The 27,183-nt window shown below is 42.1% G+C and overlaps 1 protein-coding gene across 3 annotated transcripts in view; it reads right to left on the bottom strand.

The window, feature by feature from the left end:
• The window catches only part of SEPTIN6 (septin 6), a 72,112-nt gene that overhangs the window by 11,478 nt on the left and 33,451 nt on the right, over positions 1-27,183 (bottom strand). For all 3 annotated transcript variants that reach the window (XM_077145695.1, XM_077145697.1, XM_077145694.1), the window contains exons 4-8: positions 21,384-21,570; positions 17,618-17,779; positions 10,952-11,048; positions 5,849-6,017; positions 2,771-2,903 (exon numbers count right to left, since the gene is read on the bottom strand). In XM_077145695.1, coding sequence (XP_077001810.1) covers positions 2,771-2,903; positions 5,849-6,017; positions 10,952-11,048; positions 17,618-17,779; positions 21,384-21,570 — 748 coding nt within the window. The remainder of the gene's footprint in view (positions 1-2,770; positions 2,904-5,848; positions 6,018-10,951; positions 11,049-17,617; positions 17,780-21,383; positions 21,571-27,183) is intronic.

Here is a 27,183-nt window from a genome sequence, read left to right as displayed (position 1 = left end):
AGAGAAAGCCTTCTTGACCAAAAGGGGGAAGAGAGAAATGAGACAAAATAAAGTTTCAGTGGTGGAGAGATTTCAAACAGAGTCAAGAGGTTATCCTGGAGGTTATTCTTATGCATTATATAGATATCCCTTTTCAGTTTTTGGTGTATTGGAGTAGCTAGAGGGAAATCCCTGAAACTGTTGAACTGTAATCCAATGCCTTGATTCTTAAGGATGATTCTATAACTGTAGAGCTTTTAAGGTCTAAATGTGAAAACCTTGTGACCGACACTCCCTTTATCCAGTGTTAAGGACAGATGAATAAGAACAAAAAGACTAAATAAATAAATAAGTAATAGGGGATATGGGATGTTTATGCGTTCTTTTTACTTTCTACTTTTATTTTCTTTTAAAAAATGTACAGCGCTCCTATTTGGAACGATGGAAATATTTCACTAATTGATGGTGGTGATGGTAGCACAACATTGTGAACATAATTAACAGCACTTAAATATATATCTAAGGGCGGGCCATGGTGGCTCAGCAGGCAAGAATGCTTGCCTGCCGTGCCAGAGGACCAGGGTTCGATTCCCGGTGCCTGCCCATGTTAAAAAAAAAAAAAAAAAAAAAAATATATATATATATATATATATATATATATATATATATATATATATCTGAATGTGGTTAAAACAGTAAATGCCATATTGTATATATGATAATAGGATTATTTTTTTGAAATGCATCAAACTGCACTATACAAGTGGTGACTCCTAAGTTAAACCATGATCTGTAGTTAATAGCACAATTATAAAAATGTGCTTTCACCAATTGTAACAAATATACCATACCAATGCAAGGTGTTAATAACAGGGTGGTATATGGGAATCCTGTATTTTATGTATGATTTTTTGGTAAACTCACAGTTTCTCAAATTATTTTTTCCTAAGAATATCCTGACAGGCAATTGTGGATCAGAGAGCAAGAGGTACAGGCAGTAACAAACCAGAATGCAAAAAGTTCCACTAAAGAGTCAGAGCAGACCAAGCATCATCTCACTTTCTTCTGAGAACTCAAGAAAGAATTTAGGATTGTGTGGCACTTGCAGCACACCATGAATGAGGTCAGTTCTCCAGGTTCTGGTACTGGGACTGTCCCTTACTAAGTGTGGTGGATGAAGGCATTTGCCGTATAAACCAGCTTTTACCAGTCACTTGGGGTGAACCGGGGGAAGCACTGCCTATCAGTTGTTTTCACCTGGCTTTTGTTCGTCTTTTATTTATTTGTCTTTGATTTCCCGCATCTCTCCTCCTAAAAGCACTGGGTGACATTTTTCTTTTTGAAAGTGAAACCAAAATAAAATCCATACTCTTGCTACAGGCTTTGGTGATAAGCCTTGGGAGTCACAGCACCTTAAAGGTGGAAGTGACTTGGGAAGTAATTAAGTGCCTCCTTCCTTTACGGGTGAGGGTTTTGACGTCCAGAGAGGTGACACAATTGCTGACATGACTAAAACTGGACTTTAGGCCAATTAATCTGGCAGCTGTGCAGGGTTTGGTAGGGAAGACTTTGGAAGCAAGACAGCCAGTTAGAGAACTAGCTGTACCAATTCAGCGTGGCTTAAGTAGTGAAAACTCCAGATAAGGCCATCGAATCTTAGTTCAAAAATTTACTAGATCCTATATTTTATGCATGATTGTTTTGTAAACCCACAACATCTCTAAGAACAAAGATTTTTTTGAAGAAATACCTCCACAGCTCTAGTGAGTTTTTTTTTTTAATTACAGAAGTTGTGAGATTGCAAAACAATCAAGCATAAAATACAGGATTCCCATATACTGCACCACCTCCAAACCATACATTGGTACAGAACATTTGTTATAATTGATGGCAGCACTTTTTCATAATTGTACTTTTTTTTAACAGTAGTTACTTTTGTTACAATTGATGAATGATTATTAAAGTTGTACTATTATCTATCATCCATAATTTATATTAGGTATAGTTTTTTCCCATGTACCACCCTATTATTAACACCTTGCATTAGTATTATACATTCGTTATAATCTATGAAAGAACAATCTTACATTTGTACTGTTAACTATAGTTCATCATCTACAATAGGGTTTCTGTGTTGTATAGCAGATGTGCTTCTTTAACTCCAAAAGGAAATGGAATAGAGTAGCCAAATGAACAAGGACGTGCCCCATATGTTAGTTTTAGGTTTTAGCAAGGTATCCGTCCAGGACTTCCCAGGACCTCTTTTTAGGATGGGTCAGGACAGCCAAGAAAGTGATCAACTCTCCCTACTGAGCTCAGAACTCCCCAAAAGAGGGATAAGAACAGCCTGCATCTAACTTCAAAGGGGGATATCAGGACTGGATTATTTAGCAGTGCTGTCCAACAGAACTTTCTACAATGATGAAAACGTTCTGTATCTGTGTTGTGCAATATAGCAGCCACTAGTTACATGAGGACTGAGCATTTGAAATGCAGCTAATGCAACTGAAGAACGAATTTTAAAATTCCCTATTTAATTTTAGTTAACTTAATAAATTTAAATAGCCACAGTTGGTTAATGGCTACCACATGGGGCAGCACAGCTTTAGAGAATTAAATAACACAGAATAAGAAAACATCCCATACTTGAGGGATGAGCGGGTGAGACACAAATCTCAGAGCCCACACCATGCCTGCCAAAGCAGGACTATAGATACCAGGCCCATTCTTCCCCAGCAGCTACAAATTCAGCCTCCTTTCCCTTCTTCTTTGCACTCAGCTGCGCATTTACCTCTTTCTCTGCCTCTTTGAGCTCCGCTTCTTTCTCTTTCACTCTTTGGACAAACATCTGCCTCATCTCCTCTTCTTTTTTCTGGAGCTCCCCTAGAAACTCATTCCTTTTGGCTTCGTATGTCTCCTGTAAACTGCGAACATGATTAGGTTAATTCTCCTGCCTTCAGAATGGCCCCTATTTGGTGAAAATTGCCCCCACTGTTCCTCCATCCTCCCTGCCCTAATTCTGGGAAAGGTGTTAAAACAGAACCACAGAACTGTGGGCAGCTAGCTTGGCATCTGACGCATGATCACAGGGTTGCTGGAGGGGGCGGGCAATTGGAGAGGCATTTGGAATGGGGAGTGACTGAGAACATTGGGTTCTAGACCCTCATTTTACAGATAGGGAAACTGAGGTGAAGTGACTTGCTCAAGATCATACAATTAGTGAGAGGCAGAGCTGGGACCAGAAGCTAGGTCTCCTGTCTCTTCATCTGGGTCCTTCCATTCTGAAGGACCTAGATGTTGCCAGGTCCTGGCTCTGGAACTGACCACATTAATTATTTCAGCAAACACTTGCTGAGACTCCACCGTGTGCTAGACAGTAAGAATTGACACTGTGCTGGTGGTCCAGAGCCAAAAGATATAGTGCCAGTCATTAAGGAACTCATGGTGCAGTGGGAGATGCCTGGGCCACATTCCCCTGCCTCTGGCCTGGGTTTCTTTTCCAAGAAATAGGAGTTAGCATGGTGAAGAAGAGGAGGAACTGTACTCCAAAGAGGGTATGTTGTTTAAAGGCACATGTGTAGAGAGAACAGCATAGTTGGGGAGCCATTCAACACAGTTGAGAATATCATGTGGGCTGCAGAGAAGTGGAAGATGAGTCCAGCAGGAGAGAACAGGTGGTAGATGTCATATGAAAGAATCGGACACTTATCCACTGCAGGGTTTTAAGTAGGGAAACTAATTTAATCTGGTTTGCAGATTAGAAGGATCACCTCTTGCTATCATGTGCAGGACAGACTTTTCAACAGTCCAAGAAAGAAATGACAGGATCTTAATGCTAAGGGCTTGTAGAGAATGCAGAGATAGGGTTAAATAAATTTGAGGAGCAGTAAGGAATCAGAGCTCTTAGGGTTTGGGAGGAGTCCAAGATGATTCCTGGGCTTTTGGTTTGGATAAACAGGTAGATGAAGGGACTATGAACTATGATAGGGGGGCACTGGAGAAGAAATAAGTTTAAGAGGGAAGAAGATGAACAAAATTTCCAACTGGTTGAGTTCCAGGTATCTATGGGATATCTGAGTGGAAGCGTCCAATATGCAGTTAGATCACTGGGCTTAAGGCTCAAAAGCAAGACTTCAGCTTGAGAGTCATGTCCTTCTAGGTGGTAATTAAGTCTATGAGAATAGAAAGACCAAGCCACAAAGAGAATAGAAAGTGAAACAGAGCAGAGGCCCTAGGAAAGAATTCTGGGAGTACTAACATGGAAAGGAATAAGCTGAAGAAAATGAGCCTGCAAAAAGAAGCTGAGAAGGAGTAGTTGAAGAGAGAGAGAGAGAGAACCAGCCAGGCCAGTATTATAAAAATCCAAAGACAGAGAATATTTCACGAAAGCAGCAGTGGGGGATAGTATCAAATGTTGCATTGAGCTCAAATAAGATGGGACCCAAAGGGCACACTGAATTTGGCTATGTGTCTGCAATTGCTGACCTTGGAGGGAGGCATTTCAGTGGAGAGTGATGGGGGCAGAAGCTAGACTGCACTGGGTTGAGGGGTGAATGAGAGATGAGGAAGTGGAGACAGAAAATACAGAACAACTCTCTCCTTCCAGTCAGACCCAAAGGTCTTGATAGGGCAGAGGCTGGAGAGGAAGAGCAGGGTTAAGGGAGAGCTTCTTTAGGATGAGGAAGTTTATCCACAATATCAAAGGAACCAGCAGAGAAGGACTGAAGAGAGTAAAGGTATGGGAAAGAGAGAGGTATTCAGTATGGAGCAGAGGAGAAGGGAGGGGACTAAATAAACAGGTAGAGGGATTAGTCTTGAACAGGACGATGTATACAGTTTCCTTTACAGATGAAAATAAAGCTGCTAGAGAGAAAAAGATCAGGGAGCTCCCAGCAGATAGAGACAGGAAAACCTTCCTCCACTCTCTGAAACTCCAGTGGCCCCTTTCCCTGACTGTCCAATCAGGGAAGTGAATCTCTCCCTCTTGATCCCTAGGCATCCCCAAAGGATGGGCTATGGTTTGCCCCAAGGCCAGATTTGCACCATGAACAGGTACTGCTGGATTTTAGAGGCCATTTGAAAGCCTTCTGAGCCCTGCAAACATTTCACTTATTTATCCATGCCTGACATTTCCTGAAAGGAGACCAAGCCTTTCCTTCTACGACAAAGGGCACCACATGGAATTTAGAATGTGGGGCTTATGTCTTACATCCCACAGACAGATCAAACAGTTACACTTGGCATGTTGTTCCAAAACTATAAACATAATGAACTGCTTTAAAAAAAAACCTGCCTCTTCTTGGGAAGAATCTTAGATTCTGATGTGAGCTTTATGCCCATGATTATTAACGTGATCAAAACAAAACCTAATCTTGAACGTACACTAAACACTAAAGGTAGTTCATCAATGAGTGTACAGTGACCTCCACCTGATGCTATCTGGTTTTGATAATGGGAAGGAGGGTAAAAAAAAAAAAAAAAAAAAAAAAGAGGGGGAGATAGAATCCTGACAGAGCAGCAGGGGCCTGATGAAGAAAGTGGGGTGGAGGGCAACCAGCAAACTACCAGCCACATGTGCACTGTAGCAGTGAGCCCCTCAGCCTGGCTGATTCTCTGCCCCTCCACCCTCTCCTTGCTCTCAGAAGCAGGGCAACCATTCTGCTTTCAGGGTCTGCCAGCCACTGCTCTCCCTGGCAGGCACACAGAGGCAGATCGAGAATGGACAAGTGGAACTAACCCGGGAGTTAGCCCCGCTCCTCTAAGACTTGGGCACCCACATCTCGCCTCCCCTGGGAATTCTCCAGGACCAGGCTTCAATGCCAGCTGGTTGGGCTGAGCCGAGCTGGGCCAGGCTTGGCGGGAGAGGTACCTGAAGGGCTTGCTGTCTGGGTCGGTGTCCTTGAAGCCCATCTCCTCCAGCTTACAGCGGCGGTACAGCTCATAGTGCCGGGTGTGGGTCTGCTCCCGCAGATCCTCCATGTTGACCCGAATCAGCATCTCCCGCAGCTTCACAAAGTCGCAGTGCGCCTCGTTTTCAACTGCATAGCAGGGGTTGAGGTATTGAAAGTATGTTGAAAGGAAGGCCGGCAGAAGCAGGAATGAACAAAATGAGAGGCGCAATGTCTAACCTAATCACAGTTAGATATATAGATATATGTCTATATATAGCTATATGAATATATAGAACTGTATACAGTTCTATATTTACTTCCTAATTTGCTTCTCTACTGAAGATGCAAAGGAAAAGTTACCCAAAGGTCAGTAATGGAAACCGTAATCACATGAAGATATCTAAGAAGACATTCAACAGCACCTCGACCCAAATCCACCAGTCAGAATCCTTGCAGAAATGTGTACCTGGCAGACGAAGATGGCAAATGCACACCCAGCCAATACATATTGTTGAATCTCTGTTTCTAACACTGTACAAGGCATTGGGAATTCAGAAATGAGGTCACGGAGTCTTGCCCTCTGGGGTTTATGGTTTAGTGGAAGAATAGATGCAAATAGACAAATATAATACAATGCAAAAGTTACAAAAATGGAGGTATAGCCAAGGTGCAATGAAAGCCAAATAAGGGGGGCAGGGGACTCAGATTTCCTGAGAGAGTAAAGCCTTCACTGAAGAAACAACCCCTAAGATGACTCTTGAAGAAAGAACAGGAATGGATCAGGCAGATAAGAGAGTTGCCCTTCCATATTCTCATAGAGGCTAGGCAAGGTTTCATAGTTATTAAGCTGCAGAGTTGGGACTCAAACCCAGGCAATCTAGGAAGTAGGGACTAGGGGAGAGACATGGCCATGACCAGGTGCCAAAGTCTCTGAAGAGTAAGGGAGAACTAGGGTATCAACAGATGACAGTGACAAGGAGGGATGTGGACCACAAGTGTGAATGGCAGAAGCTTCAAATGAGGTCCTTTTTTAGAGGGTGAGTAATGACCTGGCAGCATCAATGGTGACCAGGAGAAAGTGGACCCCACTTTCCAACCAGGGTGAACAAGTCCCTCCTCAAGAAAGTATGACAAAGGTCTGGATTTGTGGCAATGCCCAAGAATGACAGACGTGGACTAAATCATTGCAAAGTTGATTTCTCGTTGGAACATAAAGTCATGAGCTGTAAAGGTATCTATAAGTGTGGCTTTGATGTGCTGGAATGTTGGTGTTGGCCCTGACCATGTAGGGACAGTGGTGTCTGAGATGATGAACAAGCATGGTCACTCCAGATTCTGTCTTACAGTGTCTGGGACAGGGTAGTGGGGGCCTGGAGGGAGTCTGGAATGACAGGGTTTGGGTATATGTGCAGCAGACTTATCTTTTCAAAGCCCAAATCAGTTCACATAATCCCCCTTCTTAAAACCCATTGCCTGTGAGATAAAGGTCCCCACTGTCACAGAACATAAGCTAGTATTAAAAATTGGATTGGTAAAGCAACTTCTCAGGGCCATCATATACCACCTCCCCTTTCATCTCTGGACCATGATCACTGGTGGTCAGTCAGAATGAGTGAACTCCTAGGCCCCTGTAGTTGTTTAGTCAATATACAACTCCTTCGTCTCTCAAACAGAAAAATGAATTCAGACTTATGGGAAAAACTTTCAAAAACATCATTTTTGGTTAAGTGTGGGGTAGTCCAAGTTGGAGAAAGTCATTGGAATCACCTATCTGCTGGCATCTCCTCACTTTACCTCAGGTTCCCATCAGTTAGACCATAAAGTCATTGCTATGGTTGGATTTCTGGTTCAAAAACCATTTGGAAATGTCCCTGGGATGGCATCTTCAGTGCCCAGCAGGAGAAAATTAAACTTAGCATCACTCTAGTAATCAGTCTTGCCCTAACTCTGCAAGATCCAGTTATTGTCAGTAGGCTCTCTGGTTATGAGCTAGAACATGCCAGCCTTCGTACGTGATATGGACAACTCACCATCCACTCTCAGTTGTTGGCTTAGCAGCCGGGATGCATTAACACTGAACCAACCACACTCTCAAACATGCTGCCCCTCTTAATCAGTGGCCCAGCTTATAGCTGTAGAATCAAAGGACCAGAGACATCTTCTACTCATGGCAGTGTCCAAGGCCTTATTTCATCCACTGAATTGACTAGCCCTGAAGGCCATTGAACATGTGTCAGGCAGACCATGAAAGGAACTTATATAGATAGACTATGTCTGATTGTTTTTACGTTGTGAAGCAATCACACATACAAGAGTGCATGAATCTTGCAAACAGTGGGGAGAACCAGCTCAATGGGCTGAGCCCTTAATCTTGGGTTTCGCCCTGATGAAACTTATTCTTGCAAGGAAGAAGCTAAGTCTACTTATGATTATGCCTAAGAGTAACCCCCAGAGAACCTCTTTTTTTTGCTTACATATGGCCTCTCTCTCCAAGCCAACTGGGCAGGTAAACTCACTACCCTCACCTCCACATGGGACATGACTCTCCGACATGTAAATTTTCCTGGCAATGTGGGACAAGACTCCCAGGATGAGCCAGGACCCAGCCTCATGGGAATGAGAAAGACTTCTTGACCAAAATGGGAAGAGAGAAATGAGATGAAATAAAAGCTTCAGTGGCTGAGAGTTTTCTAACATAGTCTAGGTAATCCTAGAGGTTACTTTTATGCATTATATAGATATCCCTTTTTAATATATGGTGTATTGGAGTGACTACAGGGAAGTACCTGAAACTGTTGAACTGTGTTCCAGTAGCCCCAATTCTTGACAGCTGTATAACTATATAGCTTTTACAATGTGACCATGTGATTGTGAAAACCTTGTGGCTGACACTCCTTTTATCTGGGGTATTGACAGATGAGTAAAAAAATAAGGAAATAAATAAATAATGGGGGAATAAGGGGTAAAATAAATTGGGGAGATGGAGATACTAGTGGTCAATGAGAGGGAGGGGTAAGGGATATGGGATATATGAGTTTTTCTTTTTATTTCTTTTTCTGGAGTGATGTAAATGCTCTGAAAATGATCATGGTAAAGAATATACAACTATGTGATGATACTGTGGGCCATCAATTACATACGATGGATGGATTGTACGTGTGTGAAGATTTCTCAACAAAAATATTTTTTTAAAAAAAGAGTGCATGAAATGTGTATCTGCAATTTAAACAATTAAAAAAATAATACCCATGTATCCACAATGCAGGTTAAGATATAAAACATTGCCAGCACCTTAGAAACTCATTTGTACCTTCTCAATCTTATTCTCCTTCCTTTCCCAGAGACATAACCACTATCCTGACTTTTAGGTTCATCATTCCCTTGTTTTTCTTTTTAGTTTACCAATTATGTATGAATCCCTAAAAATATACATCTTGTTTAGTTTTCCCGGCTTTGGGAATTCATATCAATGGAATCGTAGAGTATGGTTCTGCTGTGATATCTTTAGCTCCTCATCATGTTTCTGAGACTCACTCAGGTAGCTGCAACCACAATTCATTCACTTTCACTGCTATATAATATCCTGCTTTATGAATACATCATATTTATCCCATCTATTCTTTTTTTATTTAAAAAAATATTTTTATCGCTAAAATTTAACATACACACATTCTTAACATACATACATTCCATACATGGTGCACAATCAATGGCTCACAATATCATCACACAGGTGCACATTCATCACCATGATCATTTTCTTGAACATACACAACACTCCAGAAAAAGAAATAAAAAAGAAAAAAGAAAAAACTCATGCATACCATACCCCTTACCCCACCTTCTCTATCCCTTCTATTCTTAATGAATATTTGGGTTGTTTCTAATTATTTGCTATTATGAACAATGCTGCTGTGAACATTCTTCCACATAGCTCCTGCTGCACCTGGATAAGTATACATGTTTTCTTGCGCATTTCTTGTTACCTTGTTCCCAATACATTCTTTTTTTTTTTTAAGAATGCTTTCTCACAGGAATGTGCATTGATATTTGCGCACTTGTATTTATAGTGGTATTATTCATGGTTGCCAATAGATGGGACCAGCCCAAGTGCCCATCAATGATGAGTGGATAAAAAAACTGTGCTATATACATATGATGGAATATTATACAGCTATAAGAATGAATGAAATCTTGATGCATGCAACAATGTGTATGAACCTTGAGAATATTACGTTGAGTGAAATAAGCCAGATACAAAAGGACAAATATCATATGGTCTCAGTGATATGAACTAATTATAATAAGCAGACTCTGGGAGTTAAAATCTAGAAGTATAGGTTACCAGGAGATAGAAAGAGGGCAGAGCATGGGAGATGATGCTTAAAGTGTACAAAATGTTGAATAAGGTTGATTATAAATGTTCAGATGGATAGATAGAGGTGATGGTAGCAAATACTGTAAGTGTAATTAACAATACTGAGTGTAAGTGTGGTTGAAAGGGTAAGTTTAGGGTCGTGTATGTCACTAGAATGAAAGCCAGAGGATAAAACACAAGACCATATAACACGGCAAAACCTGTTGTTGATGATGACTGTGATTAATGAAAAAATATAAGAATGTCCTTTCATGAACTAGAACAAATGTACAATACTATTACAAAACGTGTTAATAATAGAGTAGCAGATGGGGAAAATGCACTTATTGAAAGCTATGGACTAGAGTTTACAGTAATATTCTAATATTCTTTCATCAACAGTAACAAATGTACCACACCAAAGCTAGGGGATCAATAACAGGGGGGGTATGGGATTGTTTTTTTCAGAGGAATGAGAATGTTCTCAAATTGATTGTGGTGATGAATGCATAACTCTGTGATTATACCAAAAGCCATCGATTGTACACTTTGGATGGATTATATGGTATGTGAATAAAACCATTAAAAAAAAAAGGAATAATACAACCATGGGAGCTTGCACTGAGAATCCATGTATGAAGCCAGAGTCTGCCTGCTAGTGACCCCAAAGACATAGACAGAGGGGGCTCCCCGAGTGCAGCCCCTCTCCGGGAGACTCACTCACCCTGCACTGTGCCCCAAGGATACTGCCGCGCCTTCATCATCTTGTTGCCTATCTTCAGTTCTTCTGTGCTGCCAATGACAGCAAATGGCAGATGGGCCTGAAACAGAAGACAAACAGAAGCTCAGAGCTTCAAAGGAAAGGCCCTGAGCTCTCCACAATACAAGGCTGCTCGTCTCAGGGGCTCCAGGCCCTCACACTGCGATGTCCCTCACTCTCATCATCATCAAGAGGCATTTAGTAAGCTGCCAAGCTGTGTGGGGATAAGAGGTCCTGTCTAGGCTTCTGCTGTTCAGAAATTCACAATAGAAAGATAGCAGTGATGTAGCCGAATGCATAAGGAACAGAGAGAGAATAAGCAGAATAAATAAGCAAAAACACAGAAAGATTGTTAGCTAGTCACTATTCATATTGCTGAGGTAAAGAGTCTTTGGAAGGGAGGGTGGGTGGAAGGGGGGTTATTGCATGGATAGAGGGGATAAAGGAGACCTGAGGGGACAAGGAACACTGGTCATCCTGCCTCCCTTGGAGTCTGAAAGCCCCTAGAATACTTATGTATGAAAACCACACTTATGACTGAGCTGTACTGTCCTTGTTTCTACCTCCCCTGGAGCAAGATCTCAGACTTAGCCCTTGAACCTCGAAGTTGAGTCAACAAATATTTACCCATAAACTCATTCCTGTGCTGGGTCCTGTTTTAGGGGCTGTAAGAAGACAAAAGAAGTAGAAGAAACATTTCCTCACCCTCTCAAAGCTTACAGTCTTGTTGGGAAGGCTGGAAATACAGACCCGAAATCATATAAGACAGTATGTGATCAAGGGCTCAAATGCATGACTTGGTACACTGCATATAGTTGGTACTTAATAAGTATTCCTTGGATGGCAGTGGCAGGGCCACAGGAAGGATAGAGAGGAAGGAAAATACAAGCAATAGGTATGAGCATGATGCTTACAGGGGAAACTGAGGAACTAGGCCCAGCGGACACCAAGGCTGTGTGTATCAGAGAAGAGGAAGTTGCCCCCCAACTGGTTAGTGCGGGCTTGGGAAATGCTCACAGAGCTTCGTTTCATAGGGAGCTGGCCAGGTTATAAGTGCTTAGTCACTACTGGCCACATGGAACCGCTGAATAAATATAGTTTACTAACCAGGTGATTCTGGCTGGGGTTTTACCCAAAATGGCTTTACATAGACCTTTACACAGCTGAAAAGGCCCCTGGAACAAGTTTTCTTAGCCTGCTTGGAAAAATAGGCCTTGAGCTCAGATATTTTGGCACATTTACTCATCATCCATTCTACAATATTTACTGAGATCCTGCTATGTGCTAGACATTGGGAATATAAAGTTGAAAAAGCACAGAGCCTGCTCCTGGAGGGTGCACTTTATCGGGGGAGTAAGGCAAGCCAACAATTATAATACAGCATAACTGGGATTATAAACAGAGACTCAAGGGCTAAAGAAACAGAGCAGGGAGCAACCAACTTTGTGGGAAGTCAGAGAAGGCTTCACACACAGTAGGTAGAAGCAAAGGTGGTTAACAGTGTTAGTAGCTGTAAAAATAATATTAGCAGCAGCAACCATTTATTAAACTCCTACCAGCTGCATTTCATTGCATTATCTCTGTGAATCCTTACAACAGTGCTGCAAGATAGGTACTCATATTATCCCCATTTTATAGATGAGGAAATTGAGGCCCAGAATGGCTGAATTGCCAGCAGGTACCCAGTAGTAAGCGGTAGAGTTGAGTGTGGAACCCAGGTCTCTCTAACTTCAAAAACTACACCTTGCTGGGTTGCCAATTCCGTTTAGGGGTTTGAGCAACAGACAGATTTAGACCCCAGTACACTGTGAGGTGAAGTAGTTGTGCAAGCCCAGATTATAAAATACAGTTCGATTGTGGGAACCCCCCAGGAAATCTGGCGTTTGTTTATTTTTTGGTTTATTTAACCTACATGCTGATCTCACAGCCAATTCTTGCTCTCAATTTTATTTTAGTGCTGCCCCCACCCCAAGAATGTTCTTCAGAATGGAAAAACACAGAATTTAATCAGGAGCTCAGCTCCAGGGCATCCACTAATCTCCCAAGGCGTCTGGCTATCCAGCTGAAACTGTTCTTCCTTCATCCTCTCAATGCTCTCAGATTATCATCTCAGGCACTCCTTCCCCTGCCTCCTCCCACTTTCCCTACTATATCTGAAGTGGGAACACAGGAAAGAGGGAAAGAGGAGGTTGTGGATATGGAAGATGAGCATGGAGGGGGGTGGTGAGGTGGAAAATGTTTCATCAGTCCTAGTTGGAGAATGATCAAGAGGGTAATTGGACATGCAACACAGAGTGTTAAGGGAACTCTGAATTGCAGAAAATACTGCCTGAGGGCCTGAGCATCTCCGACCTTTGCCAGCAAATCTTGTTGGGGTGTTGGCGGGGGGTGTCACCTGGCCATGATTCACTCCCATTCAGGGATCTAAGATATATAGGGAGCCTCAAATTCACTCCCTAACACTTTCTCAAATCCACGCCCCTCCTGCAGACATCCCAAAGCCTTGGCTACGTGACACAAAAGAGCCAGGTGGGCAGTGATTACAGAGTGCTAGACTGAGGAGGTGAGAAAAAGACAACACGTGGTATCGTCCTCTCTTAACCTTAGCTCACAGCTGAAAGGGATGGAGGAGGAAGTAATATGAAGTGGGAGATATCTCTCCACTCCAGAAGCAAGGGGGAAAATTCCCAAGAAGAGAATAAGGGCATGATAATGTCAGTATCCCCATAGGCCTGTTATTTTTATCACCAAGACATACTGACAATTAGGACGACAGGGTCACTTGCTTCCCCTCCTCTGCAAACTGCTGCCATTTTATTCCCATTATCTCCCTCCCTGCTCCAAAACACAGCCCCCGACCAAACCGGCTTTCCAGGGTACCTAAAACTTCCCACGGCACACTCCTTTACAACTGGTATCAAAATCTGTTCTGATAAATGTATGCAAGGATATCATTTCCGAGTGCTCCTTTGTCAGACTTCATTCTCACAACAACCTTAAAGGGAACTCATTATAAACTTCATTTGTAAAACAGGGAAATTGGGGTACAGAGAGATTAAATGAGTTCCCAGGTCCCTAACGCCCAGATTTTCCAAGGGAGCAATGAGGACACTGTGACTGCGCACTGCCTCCTGGCTAAATGACATCTGCTGGAAGTCAGCTCACCATGAAGGGCAGGAAATCACAGGGTCCTGGCTCTGGCTCTCTTTCGCAGTGCTCATGAGAGAGAGATGGCTGTGATAACCAGAATGGAATAGAGCAGAGCAGGCAGAGGATAAACTCCTCAACCACAGGTCCTACTGACAGAATCGAAATCTGAGGCCAGGCCTTCCTCTTCTTTCTCAGGACCCTGCAGGAAACTTTGGATGTGTGGGCCCACAGGGGAGACTCTGACAGATGTAAGTCAGTGTTGCTGCTGAAACACAGACAGGCTTCTAAGGGGAAATCTGGGCAACTCTCACCCTGGACACCCCTGATGAGATGTCCCCAGATGTCAGACTCTCCCAGTCTCAGAAAATTCCAAGACATAGTCTCAAGCCTCCCCTTGGGAGTCTGTTCCCTGACACACGACCTTTACAATCTTACAATCTTACATCTATCACAAATTCCTCTTGGTATACTTTAAAGTGCTTGAGGATCCAATTGGTAAAACTTATTTTGTTCTGGTTCTACCACATGCAGTATTCTTTTGAGGTGCGAAGATGTTTGTTCTTCTTAGCCTGGTGACATAGAAACTCTAAGGACCATTGACTCCTCATCTGATGATGCTATCCAGATTCGGCTTGGCTTCCTCGAGGGTGAAGAGTATTTCTCAGTTATGCTGCCTGTTATGTCTGCCCCACATTTCAGGTAACTGAGCAAGAACATCACCTGCTTGTCTCCCAAGTCAACCCCTGGTGGTTCCCATCAAAGCATATGCAAAGTATGGAAATTCCATTGGTGACTCAGAAGGATTGGGCTTGTGTCTGTGGGTTTCACAATGGCCCCATTGGTCACCCACTGTGCTCTTGTTAGGCCCAAATGCGAATGAACTTGCCTTTGTGGGGGCCAAACCCAAGACCTCACAGGTGGCCAACGAACTGAGCTAAATCGAGTACCTGGGCCCTGTTCCTTGGTCCTTGACCATGATTTAAGCCAGTCAAGGGATAATATTAAAATTAAACAACATAGCAATTTTTAATATTAAAGCCTCCCACCTCAAGAGATATCAGAACCTGGGTTGAAAGCAACATGCAACAAGACCTCAAACTCGCTTCTCTTGCCCACTGAATCTGAAATAAGGTCTTTTCAGAGCCACCTGTAAGCCAAGGGGGAGGCACTGACTCATTTCCTGCCATGAGAATCCCTAAGGTGAGTGGTAGGGTGGCTGTATAGTCTTCTGCACTTGGGCAGAGGCTTCTTCCACTTCTTCCAATCTTAATTCTCATGACAACTGGTGGGAGTGGCTGAGGCTATGGGGCTGGAGTCAAATCCAGAATTGAAAGGTCAACACCCATTCTTCCTACCACCCAAGCAGCTTCATACACCATGGCTCATTTGAAGGCTCCGGGGAATTTTCAACACAGTTGTGCCAGTGGCAGGTGGGCTAAGCAATCCTATTTGCATACTCTGTGGCAGCTACACCCCACCCCTTCCCCCATCACAACACCTACCATTCCCATTTATGACCCACTCCCATGGGCATGCCCAATTCCAGGCACACAAACAGTAAGGCTTCTCTTTCCCACTCACAGAAGCAAGGGAGAATGCAAGGGAGTGAATAGTGACTGGTATTAATATAGGGTTAACCGCAAATCCATTTGAATTTCTTTTTTCAAAAGGAAACACTGGCAAACTTTGGACTATTATGGGTCAAAAGGACCCATATCCCCTTTACTGCCTATCAGGCTACACAAGTCCACCAAAATAACTTCGTTTGAGAAGTGCTGCTTCATAGCAGGGGAAGTTTTCAACTTTCAAGTTGAGCCTGCCTTAGGCTCAAGCAGCAAGCCAGAGCTGAACTGAGATCAGGGTGCAGGATCATTGTCACATTGAATCTACAATGTAATAGGATGTAGCTTTGAATGCTATATTGAGATTGTTGAGAACTCTCTCAGTTCCTATTTAGTCTTAGAAAAGCAAACCATAAGCCTGAAAGCTTTTTGGTGACTTAGAGACTCAGAGTTTAGAAGGTATCTATGCGGTGTGCTGTTCTGAGGTGACCGGGCATTCTCAGACATCACTGCCAGTGACACCTGGACAATACTTTTCTCCAGGATTCCATTTTTCTGTAAGCTAGGTCCTCTTCCAGGTTTTTTGTTTGTTTGTTTGTTTGTTTACTACATGGACAGGCACCGGGAAGCGAACCCAGGTCTCCGGCATGGCAGGCAAGAACTCTGCCACTGAGCCACTGTGGCCCCTTCTTTCAGGCTTTTTCATTATAACAAAGCCTGGTTTCCAACAACCCCCAACTCCAGTGCTTAAGAGGATAAACGTTAATCTTTTCTTTATTTTTGCTTTTTTAATACCCATGACTGGTCAAAGAGGGTATGACTCCACCCACTACAATAAACGTAAGCTGACCCTTGGGCTAGATTTGACAAAGATGATGATGGACTTCAAATAACAAACATATCTGGGGTGAACTGATGGGCTGGAAGTCAGGTAAAGCAATGACTTGCTGCCCTGCTATGCTAATTTGTTGGCCAGTTCATAGGAGGTGGCAGCTAATGCTATAATGATAATTTAGAGGGCAGCAGCAGCAGGAAAGTTTTCTAAAAATGGCTTTTATTACAAGGTTTTCCTGTGTTTGGCTATACCCAGGCATTATGTCATTAGGAAAAACTGATGCCTCTCAATAGAGAAAAAGAAATCTGTTCCCAAAGCAGAGGCTCTCTGAAAGCTATTAGCTGTCTCCTTGAAATCACAACATTGAAGATTTCACAGCAACAGCATCAACACATTGTAAAGAAGCATGAGGAGATGTCTGACTCTCTGCCTTCTTCATTACTCATTCCTCTAGTAGGGGGGAGAGGGGAGGAGAGGAAAGATGGCAAGTTGGTTTGTTTTTTAAAATTCATTCACACTTTATAAAGCAAAGCATAACCCTGAAGTTTAAAAATAGCATCTCTCTAGTCACCAGCAAATTTGGACGCTATTTATCATTTTTCCTCCCAGGGGGAGAGAGCTTGATTATCTGAGTACAAATTATCCCTGAGTCCCTGAAGCCAGCCAACTTTTTCAGTCTTTCATTCTTCTGCTACATCAATTCTGGTCACAAAGTCTTTTGGCCTTTCCAGCAGTCCCATGGGGGCTGCCTGGCCTACACCAGAGCAATATCAAAGAGGTGAGTGGAAGGAAAGCTCTGAATTCCCTGCTCCAGACTGTTCCCGGAGTCTGCCTTTGCCTTTCGCTTAGTCTCTTGCTATTAATCTCCGCATTGCTGAGGCTTGGATGCAGCCACAGATAGAAGACAGGAGCAGTTTTGATTCTGGATTCTCTCTTATAGATACCTGAGACTCTCAGATAATCAAGAGTTGACAACACACAAGATGGATGGTGAAGATATTTAACTACTATTTTGTAAATAATAATAATAATAATAATAGTGAACAAACTGTCAAAAAGTTGAACCTTGGTGCTCCCACTCACATTCATAGTTCCATTGATCTCTGCCACTGATTCATCATCTGTAGGGAATTGGTAGATCTGGACCCCATTACTGACAAGCTCGCTGGTGATTTTTATTTTGAACTTTGTCAGCTCACTCTTCGAAATGGCATCTGATTTGGCAATGATGGGGATGATGTTCACCTAGGGAAAGGAAGAGCAAAGTGGGATCATTATTGGTAACCTGCAACTGATAGCAGCATGACCTAGGACTTCTACCAGTTGCCAGGGGAATGGCTCAACCCAATGATCTAGGACTGGGCCACCTCCATAACCAAATAATAGTCAAAACTGAGTGGGTTTTTTTGTGTGTGTGCGTATGCTGTATGGAGGGGTCACATTTCATTATTTTTCCATGTGAGTATCCTGTTATTGCAGAACCATTTGTTGAATTTTTGTTTGCTTGTTGGTTTTTCTGTTTATTTTGCTTGTTTGTTTTTTGCGGAGTGTATGGATCAGGAATTGAACCCAGGTCTCCCACATGGCAGGTGAGAAATCTACCACTGAGCTACACTTGCACCCCCAAAACTGAGTGCTTTTAATATGCTGGGTGCTGAACTAAGTACTTTACATGGATTAATGCAATTAATCTTGATGATAACCACCCTCCAGGAAGTATTATTTCCACTATTTTACCAGGAGAAATTGAAGCATAGAGAGGTTTAGTAACTGTAGCAAAGCTACAGAGCAAGTAAGTAGAACTGGGATTCAAATCCACCTTTATCCTGATTCCTAAACTCATCTTAACCACGATGCTCTCTACCAGCTCAGATTCAAATTGAAGCAATATAGCGAGATTATCAAGATTTCTACCTGATGAAATCATTGCCCTCCCCTCTACATGGGACATGACATCCAGAGGTGAAAAGTCTCCCTGGCAGTGTGGGAGATGATTCTCAGGGATAAGTCTGGCCTGGGCACCATAAGATCAACAATTCCATCCTGACCAAAGGGGGAATATAAAATATCAATGGCTGAGAGAGTTCAAATAGAGTCAAGAGGCCACTCTGGTGGTTGCTCTTAGGCAAGTTTCAGTTAGACCTTGCTACCTATCATAACCTCCCAAACCCCAACCAAAACTATTCCAGACAATCCTAAAGAACACCTAGGGCAATACATAAAGTTCTACAAAGGTTCCATGCAATAAGGTAACTTTCTAGAAACCCATAACCTCCAGATGGGTCCCTGGACCAGATAAGTCCTGAAATGCAGAGGGCCCAGCCTCTATAGAACATCAGCCAGTTCCATACCCCATCCTATATTATTGACAGCCCCTTCCAACATGAAAAAGTTAGAATGGGCATAGCCCAAATACCCCTAAAGAGTGGGAGAAAGATCAAAGGTGATGATAGAGTTATACAGAGAAGGTATATGATTGCTGAATCGTTATATTGATATTTCTTTTAGTCTCCAGTATCTTAAAGCAGCTAGAAGTAAAAACATAAAATTATGGAATTGTAACCCATATCAAACTCTGAAATCTCTTCTACAACTAATTGTTATGATGTGCTTTGAAATGTACTGCTTTTTTTGTATATATGTTATTTTTTCACACAAAAAAGTGAATTGTGATAATAAATGCAGCTTTATGATGATATTGTGAACCACTGATTGTACACTTTGAATGATTACATGGTATATGAATTGTAGTATATAGCAATAAAAAATAAATAATAAAAAAAGATCACTACTTGAGTAATACAAAGCAGAAAGATGATAGCTGAGAACCTGCAGTTGACCCAGGGAGAGGTGGCTGCTCCTTGCTAATTGTCAACTGTCCCAGCCCATCCAGTCCCAGCTGGTCTCTTCAGTTTTACTATATGGACCCACATGGGAGAATGCAGGTAAGGGGAGCAGTGGCAGAGCTCAGGGAGGGTACACGCCTGGCTCTCCTTCTGGCAACAGACACTGATGAACCAGCTCAATTGGGTAAAGAAGACCCTCTCAGTTACCAGTCTCATCTGAGATTATACAAAAAGAGTGACACTGCCTGAAACTCATAGTTAATTTCTGGGTAAAGAAAGCAGATATAAATGCCCAATTTCAGAGTGCAGGAAAAAGGGCTTGTGCTGCTCCAAAGTTCCACCCCTTGAACCCTGATCATTGAAATCTCTCCAAGAGGGGACAAGGCTTTTACTGCCAGAAAGTAAAGAAGCACGCAGTGCACCTTTTTGAGACAGAGCAAACCCAAACTCAGGCTACATGGGGAGCATAGTTGTTTCTGCAGCAAACTCTGCTTCCTTCATATTTTGGCTCAGGAGTGCCTCTACAGGCTGATGTCACACCAAACTTCAGGGAGGAGATCAAGGAAAGTCTGGACCTTGGAAGCATCTGTCCTGAAATCTTCTCTGGGGTGGCATTGGAGGACAAAAGCCCTTGCCAAGGTGGAAAAGCCAGCAGAGCTAATTCTCCTATCGCTTTTTACTGAGTCCCCATCTGCACATCATAAATATATGTCAAAGGTGGCTTATTAAACCACCTTTATTAAACCAGGCCACCATCCCCATGGCTCAATGCTGCCCTATACAGGACACGCACAGCATGACAACATTTCAGGAACAGCCTATTTCACACGGACAGTGAACTCATGGATGTGAAAAGTGAAAAGCTGCTCTTAGTTTTGTAATAGTTGAAATGCAGTTTTATAGTGATTGTACCACTAAATAGTGGTATATACATTAATTTTTTTGATAAATTAAAGTACCTTAGAGTTAGAGAGAACTGAGGTCTGAATCCCAGACTCACTAAAAGTTGTCTGACTTTGTACAAGCTACTTGACCTCTCTGGGCCTCAGTTTTACCATATGCAAAATGGGAATAATAATAATATATACCATACTGGATTGTTGGGAGGATGAAATGAACGAATGCCAATATCACAGTACCTGGACGCATACTAAATGTTAGGGGAAAATGTTTGCATACTTGTAATTAGGCTTTTTAAAGGTCCAGTTCTTTTGTATAGCCAACAATCCTTTAACAAGAAGAATCACTGTCTAATTTATACATGGTGTGGAATTTACATTTTTTTGTTTCATTTAAAACAGGACATGCCTGAGCCCCACAGCCATCTCTCTGTGGTGCAGGGGCAATACAATATGGTGTGACAGATCTGAGTTCGAATAGAGGCTCTGCTAGTAGCACCTCCATTACATGACCATAGGCAAGCCACTTAACCTCTCAGAGCCCCGGTTTTCTCTTCTGTAAAATGGGATTAACAATAGTGCTTACCTCACAGGGTTGTTTTGGAGGATTCAATGAGATTCCATGAAGTACTTAGCACAGTGGAGGCATATATCGAGGATTTAACAAATGTCAGCTGCCATTATAACAATCATTATCGCTAATAAAAATAATAACTTTCAAAGTCAAGTCTGTATGTTTGATTCTAGTACAAGTCAATTAATATTTAGACAAAGAAAACTAAAACACCTTGCCACTGCCATAGCCTGTACCCCTGGACCCAGACAGCCTTCTTGGTTGCATACATTCTTATTCCCAATTGGAATCAGGGCAGAAAGATCCCAATTACTCAGGGCAAACCCATCCCCAGGGACGGCCAAACAGATGACAAGGCATATGCTGCAGGAGCTGAATCAGCAGCATCAACTCGAAGCAGGGCAAGGAATGATGGAGAAGTTGTGAATGCCACAAAACCTCCCTTAGAATGTGGTATCTACTTTGCCCAGAATCACCATGAATCTAGCTTGTCTAGCTTGTCACATGTGCCCCTGCCCCTAACTCCATACCTTGCTGTCCAGCTTTTTCATTGTCACCAGGTCCAGAGACTTCAGGGAATGACCCGTGGGGGCAATGAAATACAAGCAGGCGTGGATGCGGGAGTCGTGGTAGGTGTGCAGCACTCGGCGGATCTTCAGCTCCTCCTGCAGATAGGCCTCAAATTGGGTGTCGATGAATTCCACGATGGGCTTGTAGCTGAGAGGGAGAGCAGGGAAATGGCTGAACTGCTTCACAAACCTGCTTTATGATACTGTCCTTTTGAAAAGCCTAAAATGCCCTCTGTAATCAGGTTCTCCCCCATGCAGCTGCATTTCTGTTTCTCCTCAGTGGGCCTCCAATCTCGTTAGGGTGGCCACCAACTCGGTCCCCCATGCAAGCCAAACTTATGCCTGCCTGTGTATCTTCACTCTGGAATGCCCATTTCTGTCTCCTCATCCCAATCTTGCTCTGCCAGATCTCAGGGCTCAGTTTAATTCCCTTCCTCCATGCAGTCTTCCCCAACTACTCCAGAAATCCCTTCTATGATGCAGGAACATAAAGAAATATGGCAATGGATTGCTTACTGTTCCTTTACAAGGATTAGGATTCTCTCAAAATACACAGTATCCTTCTGAAGGACAGAGACTGTGAAGGTCACTTCCCTACCCCCACAGTACCCTAACATGGGGCAGAGCTCACTGCTGGTGTCTGTGGATGCTCTGATTTCCCTGTCTCCTTGTTGGAAGATAAACTCCTCCAGGCTGGGCCCACATCTTTGTTTCTCAACTCTTCTCCATAATGCCTGGTATGGGAGCTAAGGATACAGTGGTGGTCAAGACCTCTCCTTAACCCCCTACTGGAGAATCTGGGTTTTTCTCATTCCTGCTGGGTTTAGGAGAGCATCCCATCCGGTTCTTAATGTTTTCCAATTTTTCCTCCAAGTTGTGACTTTAAAGTCGTCTCCTCTCTCTCTAAGCCAACTTGGCAGGTGAATTCATTGCCCTTCCCCTACGTGGGACATGACTCCCAGGCATGTGAACCTTCCTTGCAACGTGGGACAGAAATCCTAGGATGAGCTGGGACCCGACATCAAAGGATTGAAAAAGTCTTCTTGACCAAAAAGGGGAAGAGAGAAATGAGACAAAATAAAGTGTCAGTGGCTGAGAGATTCCAAACAGAGTCGACAGGTTATCCTAGAGGTTATTCTTATGCATTATATAGATAGCCTTTTTTAGTTTATGGTGTGTTGGAGTGGCTGGAGGGAAGTACCTAAAACTGTTGAGCTGTGTTCCAGCAGCCTAGGTTCTTGAAGATGATTTTATAATGATATAACTTTTTCAACATGACTGTATGATTGTGAAAACCTTGTGCTTGATGCTCCTTTTATCCAGAGTATGGACAGATGAGTAAAAAAACATGGATGATAAATAAATAATGAGGGGGGATAAAGAGTAAAATAAGCTGGGTAGATGGAAGTACTAGTGGTCAATGAGAGGGAGGGGTAAGGGGTATGGTATGTATGAGTTTTTCTTTTTATTTCTTTTTCTGGAGTGATGCAAATGTTCTCAAAATGATCACGATGATGAATAAAGACCCACTTCAGTGACTGGACACACAGTGTACCCCAATCCGGACCAGCTGGATCTGCTGTGAGCTCCCCCAGAACCGTGAGTTCTCCAAGCCGCGGTGGCTGGCGCCCCTCCCCCACAGGCCGCTTCCCAGAGGGGAAAGGAAAGAGACTTTACCAGCAGCAGGAGCTAAGCCCAACCAAACACCAATTGTGGAATTAATTAACAAATTCTGACAACTAAAAATAGGTCCCCAGCTCAGGTGAACCTGGTCAAAGCAGAGGTCGCTCATTTTTGCCCCAGCACCTTCCCCAGGGGAGGGGTGAACCCCAACTCTGGTGGAATCCCTCTCTCAAGGAATTCAGACACCAGGGCTTGGTAATTTGAAACAATTAAAACCAGCCTACAACCTCTCCTCGGTCTCCACCACGCTCCCAGCCAAAGTTAAAGGTACCGCATCATCTCATGCTGGTGGGACCTGCAGGCAGACAAGCACCACATACTGGGCAGGATAAGAAAAACAGAATCCAGAGACTTCACAGGAAAGTCTTTCAACCTGCTGGGTCTCACCCTCGGGGAAAACCGATGCAGGTGACTCTTTCTTCCTGATAGGAGGCCAGTTTGGTCTGGGAAAATCCAGCTGGGGTCTATAATATCTAAGTAGACCCTCCTAAGTATGTGGGGGGGAAAGGCAGCACACAAGCAGGGCAAGAAACAAGAAAACAAGAACTGAAAAATTCTCCTCTGTTAAACAAAACCTAAGCTAGAGGTCCAGAAAACGCTGAACGGAATGTCAAAGAACAGATAGACAACAAATTCATCCAGCAAGAAAATCCTAGGTAAAAGAAGTGCAAGCAATCTCCAGAATAAACTACTTAAGGTAATTAAATGCGTAAACGCCAGAAAAAAATAACAAATCACACTAGGAAAATTGAAGATATGGCCCAGGAAAGGAACAAACCAACAATTCAAATGAGATACAGGAGCTGAAACATTTAATTCAGAATATACGAACAGACATGGAAAACCTTATCAAAAACCAAATCAACAAATTGAGGGAGGATATAAAGAAGGCAAGGAATGAACAAAAAGAAGAAATTGAAGATCTGAAAAAACAAATCACAGAACTTATGGTAATGAAAGGCATGTTAGAAGAGATGAAAAAAACAATGGAAAGCTACAACGGTAGATTTTGAGAGACAGAACATAGGATTTTTGAACTGGAGGATGGAACATCTGAAATCTGGCAAGAAAAAGAAAATATAGGGAAAAAATGGAAAAATATGAGCAGGAACTCAGGGAACTGAAAGAGAATATGAGGCACACGAATATACGTGTTGTGGGTGTCCCAGAAGGAGAAGAGAAGGGAAAAGGAGAAACACTAATGGAGGAAATTATCACTGAAAATTTCCTAACTATTATGAAAGACCTAAAATTACAGATCCAAGAAGTGCAGCATACCCCAAAGAGAATAGATCCAAATAGACGTACTCCAAGACACTTATGAATCACAATGTCAGAGGTCAAAGAGAAAGAGAGAATCTTGAAAGCAGCAAGAGAAGAGCAATCCATCACATACAAGGGGAGCCCAATAACACTATGTGTAGATTTCTCAGCAGAAACCATGGAGGCAAGAAGACAGTGGGATAATATATTTAAATTATTAAAAGAGAAAAACTGCCAACCAAGAATTCTATATCCAGCAAAACTGTCCTTCAAAAATGAGGGAAAAATTAAAACATTTTCAGACAAAAAATCACTGAGAGAATTTGTGACCAAGAGACCAGCTCTGCAAGAAATACTAAAGGGAGCACTAGAGACAGATATGAAGACAGAAGAGAGAGGTGTGGAAAGAGGGTAGAAAGGAAGACTATGAGTAAAGGTAAAAAGAAGGAAAATTAGATATGACAGATAAAATCCAAAAGGCAAAATGGTAGAAGAAAGTACTACCCATGCAGTATTAACACTAAATGTTAATGGATTAAACTCACCAATCAAAAGACATAGACTGGCAGAATGGATTAAAAACAAGACCCATCTATATACTGTCTCTACTCAAAGGACATGAGAGCAAGGACACAAATGGACGTTTGCACACCAATGTTTATAGCAGCATTATTTACAATTACCAAGAGATGGAAACAGCCAAAATGTCCATCAACGGACAGGTGGCTAAACAAACTGTGGCATATACATACGATGGGATATTATGCAGCTGTAAGACAGAATAAAGTTATGAAGTATGTAACAACATGGATGGACCTTAAGGACATTATGCTGAGTGTGATTAGCCAAAAACAAAAGGACAAATACTGTATGGTCTCACTGATATGAACTGACATTAAGGAATAAACTGAGAATATTTCCTTGGTAACAGAGACCATCAGGACATAGAATTAGGGTAAGATATTGGGTAACTGGAGCTGAAGGGATACAGATTGTGCAACAGGACTGAATATAAAAACTCAGAAATGGACAACACAACACTACCTAACTGTAATACAATTATGTTAAAACACTGAATGAAGCTGAATGTGAGAATGATAGAGGGAGGAGGGCTGGGGGCATAAATGAACTCACAAAGAAAGATAGACGATAAAGATTGAGATGGTATAATCAAGGAATGCCTAGAGTGTATAATGATAATGACTAAATGTACAAACTTTAAAATGTTTTTGCATGAGGAAGAACAAAGGAACGTCATCACTGCAGGGTGCTGAAAATAGATGGTAATTAATATTTTATAATTTCAACTAATGTGTGAGACTAAATAAAAAAATGTCTATTTGGTACAAAATTTATATTTTGACTAGTGCATCTCCTAATATAACTTATGTAGATAGTTGGTTGAACAACATAAGTACATGGAACCTTGGGTAGGACATTAGATTTTATTGGTTTGTCCAGAGTGATGTCCTGATGAATCCCAGCATGATTTGATCAGCAAATTGAAAAGTATTTGCAAAGTCCCCTTTGGGGAATGGTGAGAACGGGGGAAAATTCAACCTCCCCAAGTTGAATTATTGATATTCTCACAAGCAGTGCAGACAACCAAAGCTACAGGCTGAGCCCCCATTCTTGGGTTTTGTTCACATGAAACTTAACCCCACAAAGGATAGGTCAAGCCTACTTAAAATTAGGCCTATGAGTCATCCCCAAAAGAACCTCTTTTGTTGCTCAGATATGGCCTCTCTCTCCAGCCAATACAACAAGCAAACTCACCACTCTCCCCTTGTCTACATGGGACATGACTCCCAGGGGTGTGGACCTTCCTGGCAACGTGGGACAGAAAACCTAGAATGAGTTGAGACTCAGCATCAAGGGATTGAGAAACACTCCTGAATGAGCTGAGACCCAGCATCGAGGGATTGAGAAAACCTTCTCGATCAAAAGGGGGAAGAGTGAAATGAGACAAAGTGTTAATGGCTGAGAGATTCCAAACAGAGTCGAGAGGTTATCCTGGAGGTTATTCTTACACATTAAGTAGATATCACCTTGTTATCCAAGATGTAATAGAGAGGCTGGAGGGAACTGCCTGAAAATGTGGAGCTGTGTTCCAGTAGCCATGTTTCTTGATGATTGTATATCATTATATAGCTTTCACAATGTCACTGTGTGATTGTGAAAACCTTGTGTCTGATGCTCCTTTTATCTATCTTGTCAACAGATGAGTAGAACATATGGAATAAAAATAAATAATAGGGGTAACAAATGTTAAAATAAATTCAGTTTGAACTGCTAGTGATCAATGAAAGGGAGGGGTAAGGGGTATGGCATGTAAAATTCTTTTTTTCTTTTTCTGTTGTCTTTTTATTTCTCTTTCTGAATTGATGCAAATGTTCTAAGAAATGATCATGATGATGAATATGTAACTATGTGATGATATTGTGAATTACTGATTATATATGTAGAGCAGAATGAGCATATATTAAGGATGTTTGCATTTCTTGTAATTTTTTTAATTAATAAAAAATTATAAAATAAAGAAAAAATATTATGTTACTAATTGTAAATAAAAATGTCTTTAAATTTTGTAAAAAAAAAAAAAGAAATACTTACTATTGAACTTCTGAATGTATTTATATAGTTTCCTAAACTCTGGGTCATCTTGGGAAAAGAAATGTCTTGAGCTAGCATTACATTTGCTTATTAAACGGTAATGGTGCCAGTAGTGCCCATAAATTATTATTGCTAGAATTCGTATTCATTTACCAAGCTGAGTTACTTGCAGGAAAGGACCTTTTTAACTCTTTTCTTGGAA

This window comes from Tamandua tetradactyla, chromosome X (genome assembly GCF_023851605.1).
Source record: "Tamandua tetradactyla isolate mTamTet1 chromosome X, mTamTet1.pri, whole genome shotgun sequence".
In the NCBI taxonomy this organism is placed as follows: domain Eukaryota; kingdom Metazoa; phylum Chordata; class Mammalia; order Pilosa; family Myrmecophagidae; genus Tamandua; species Tamandua tetradactyla.
The sequence above is the reverse complement of the archived record's forward strand: the minus strand, read 5'-3'. Positions and strand labels throughout refer to the sequence as shown.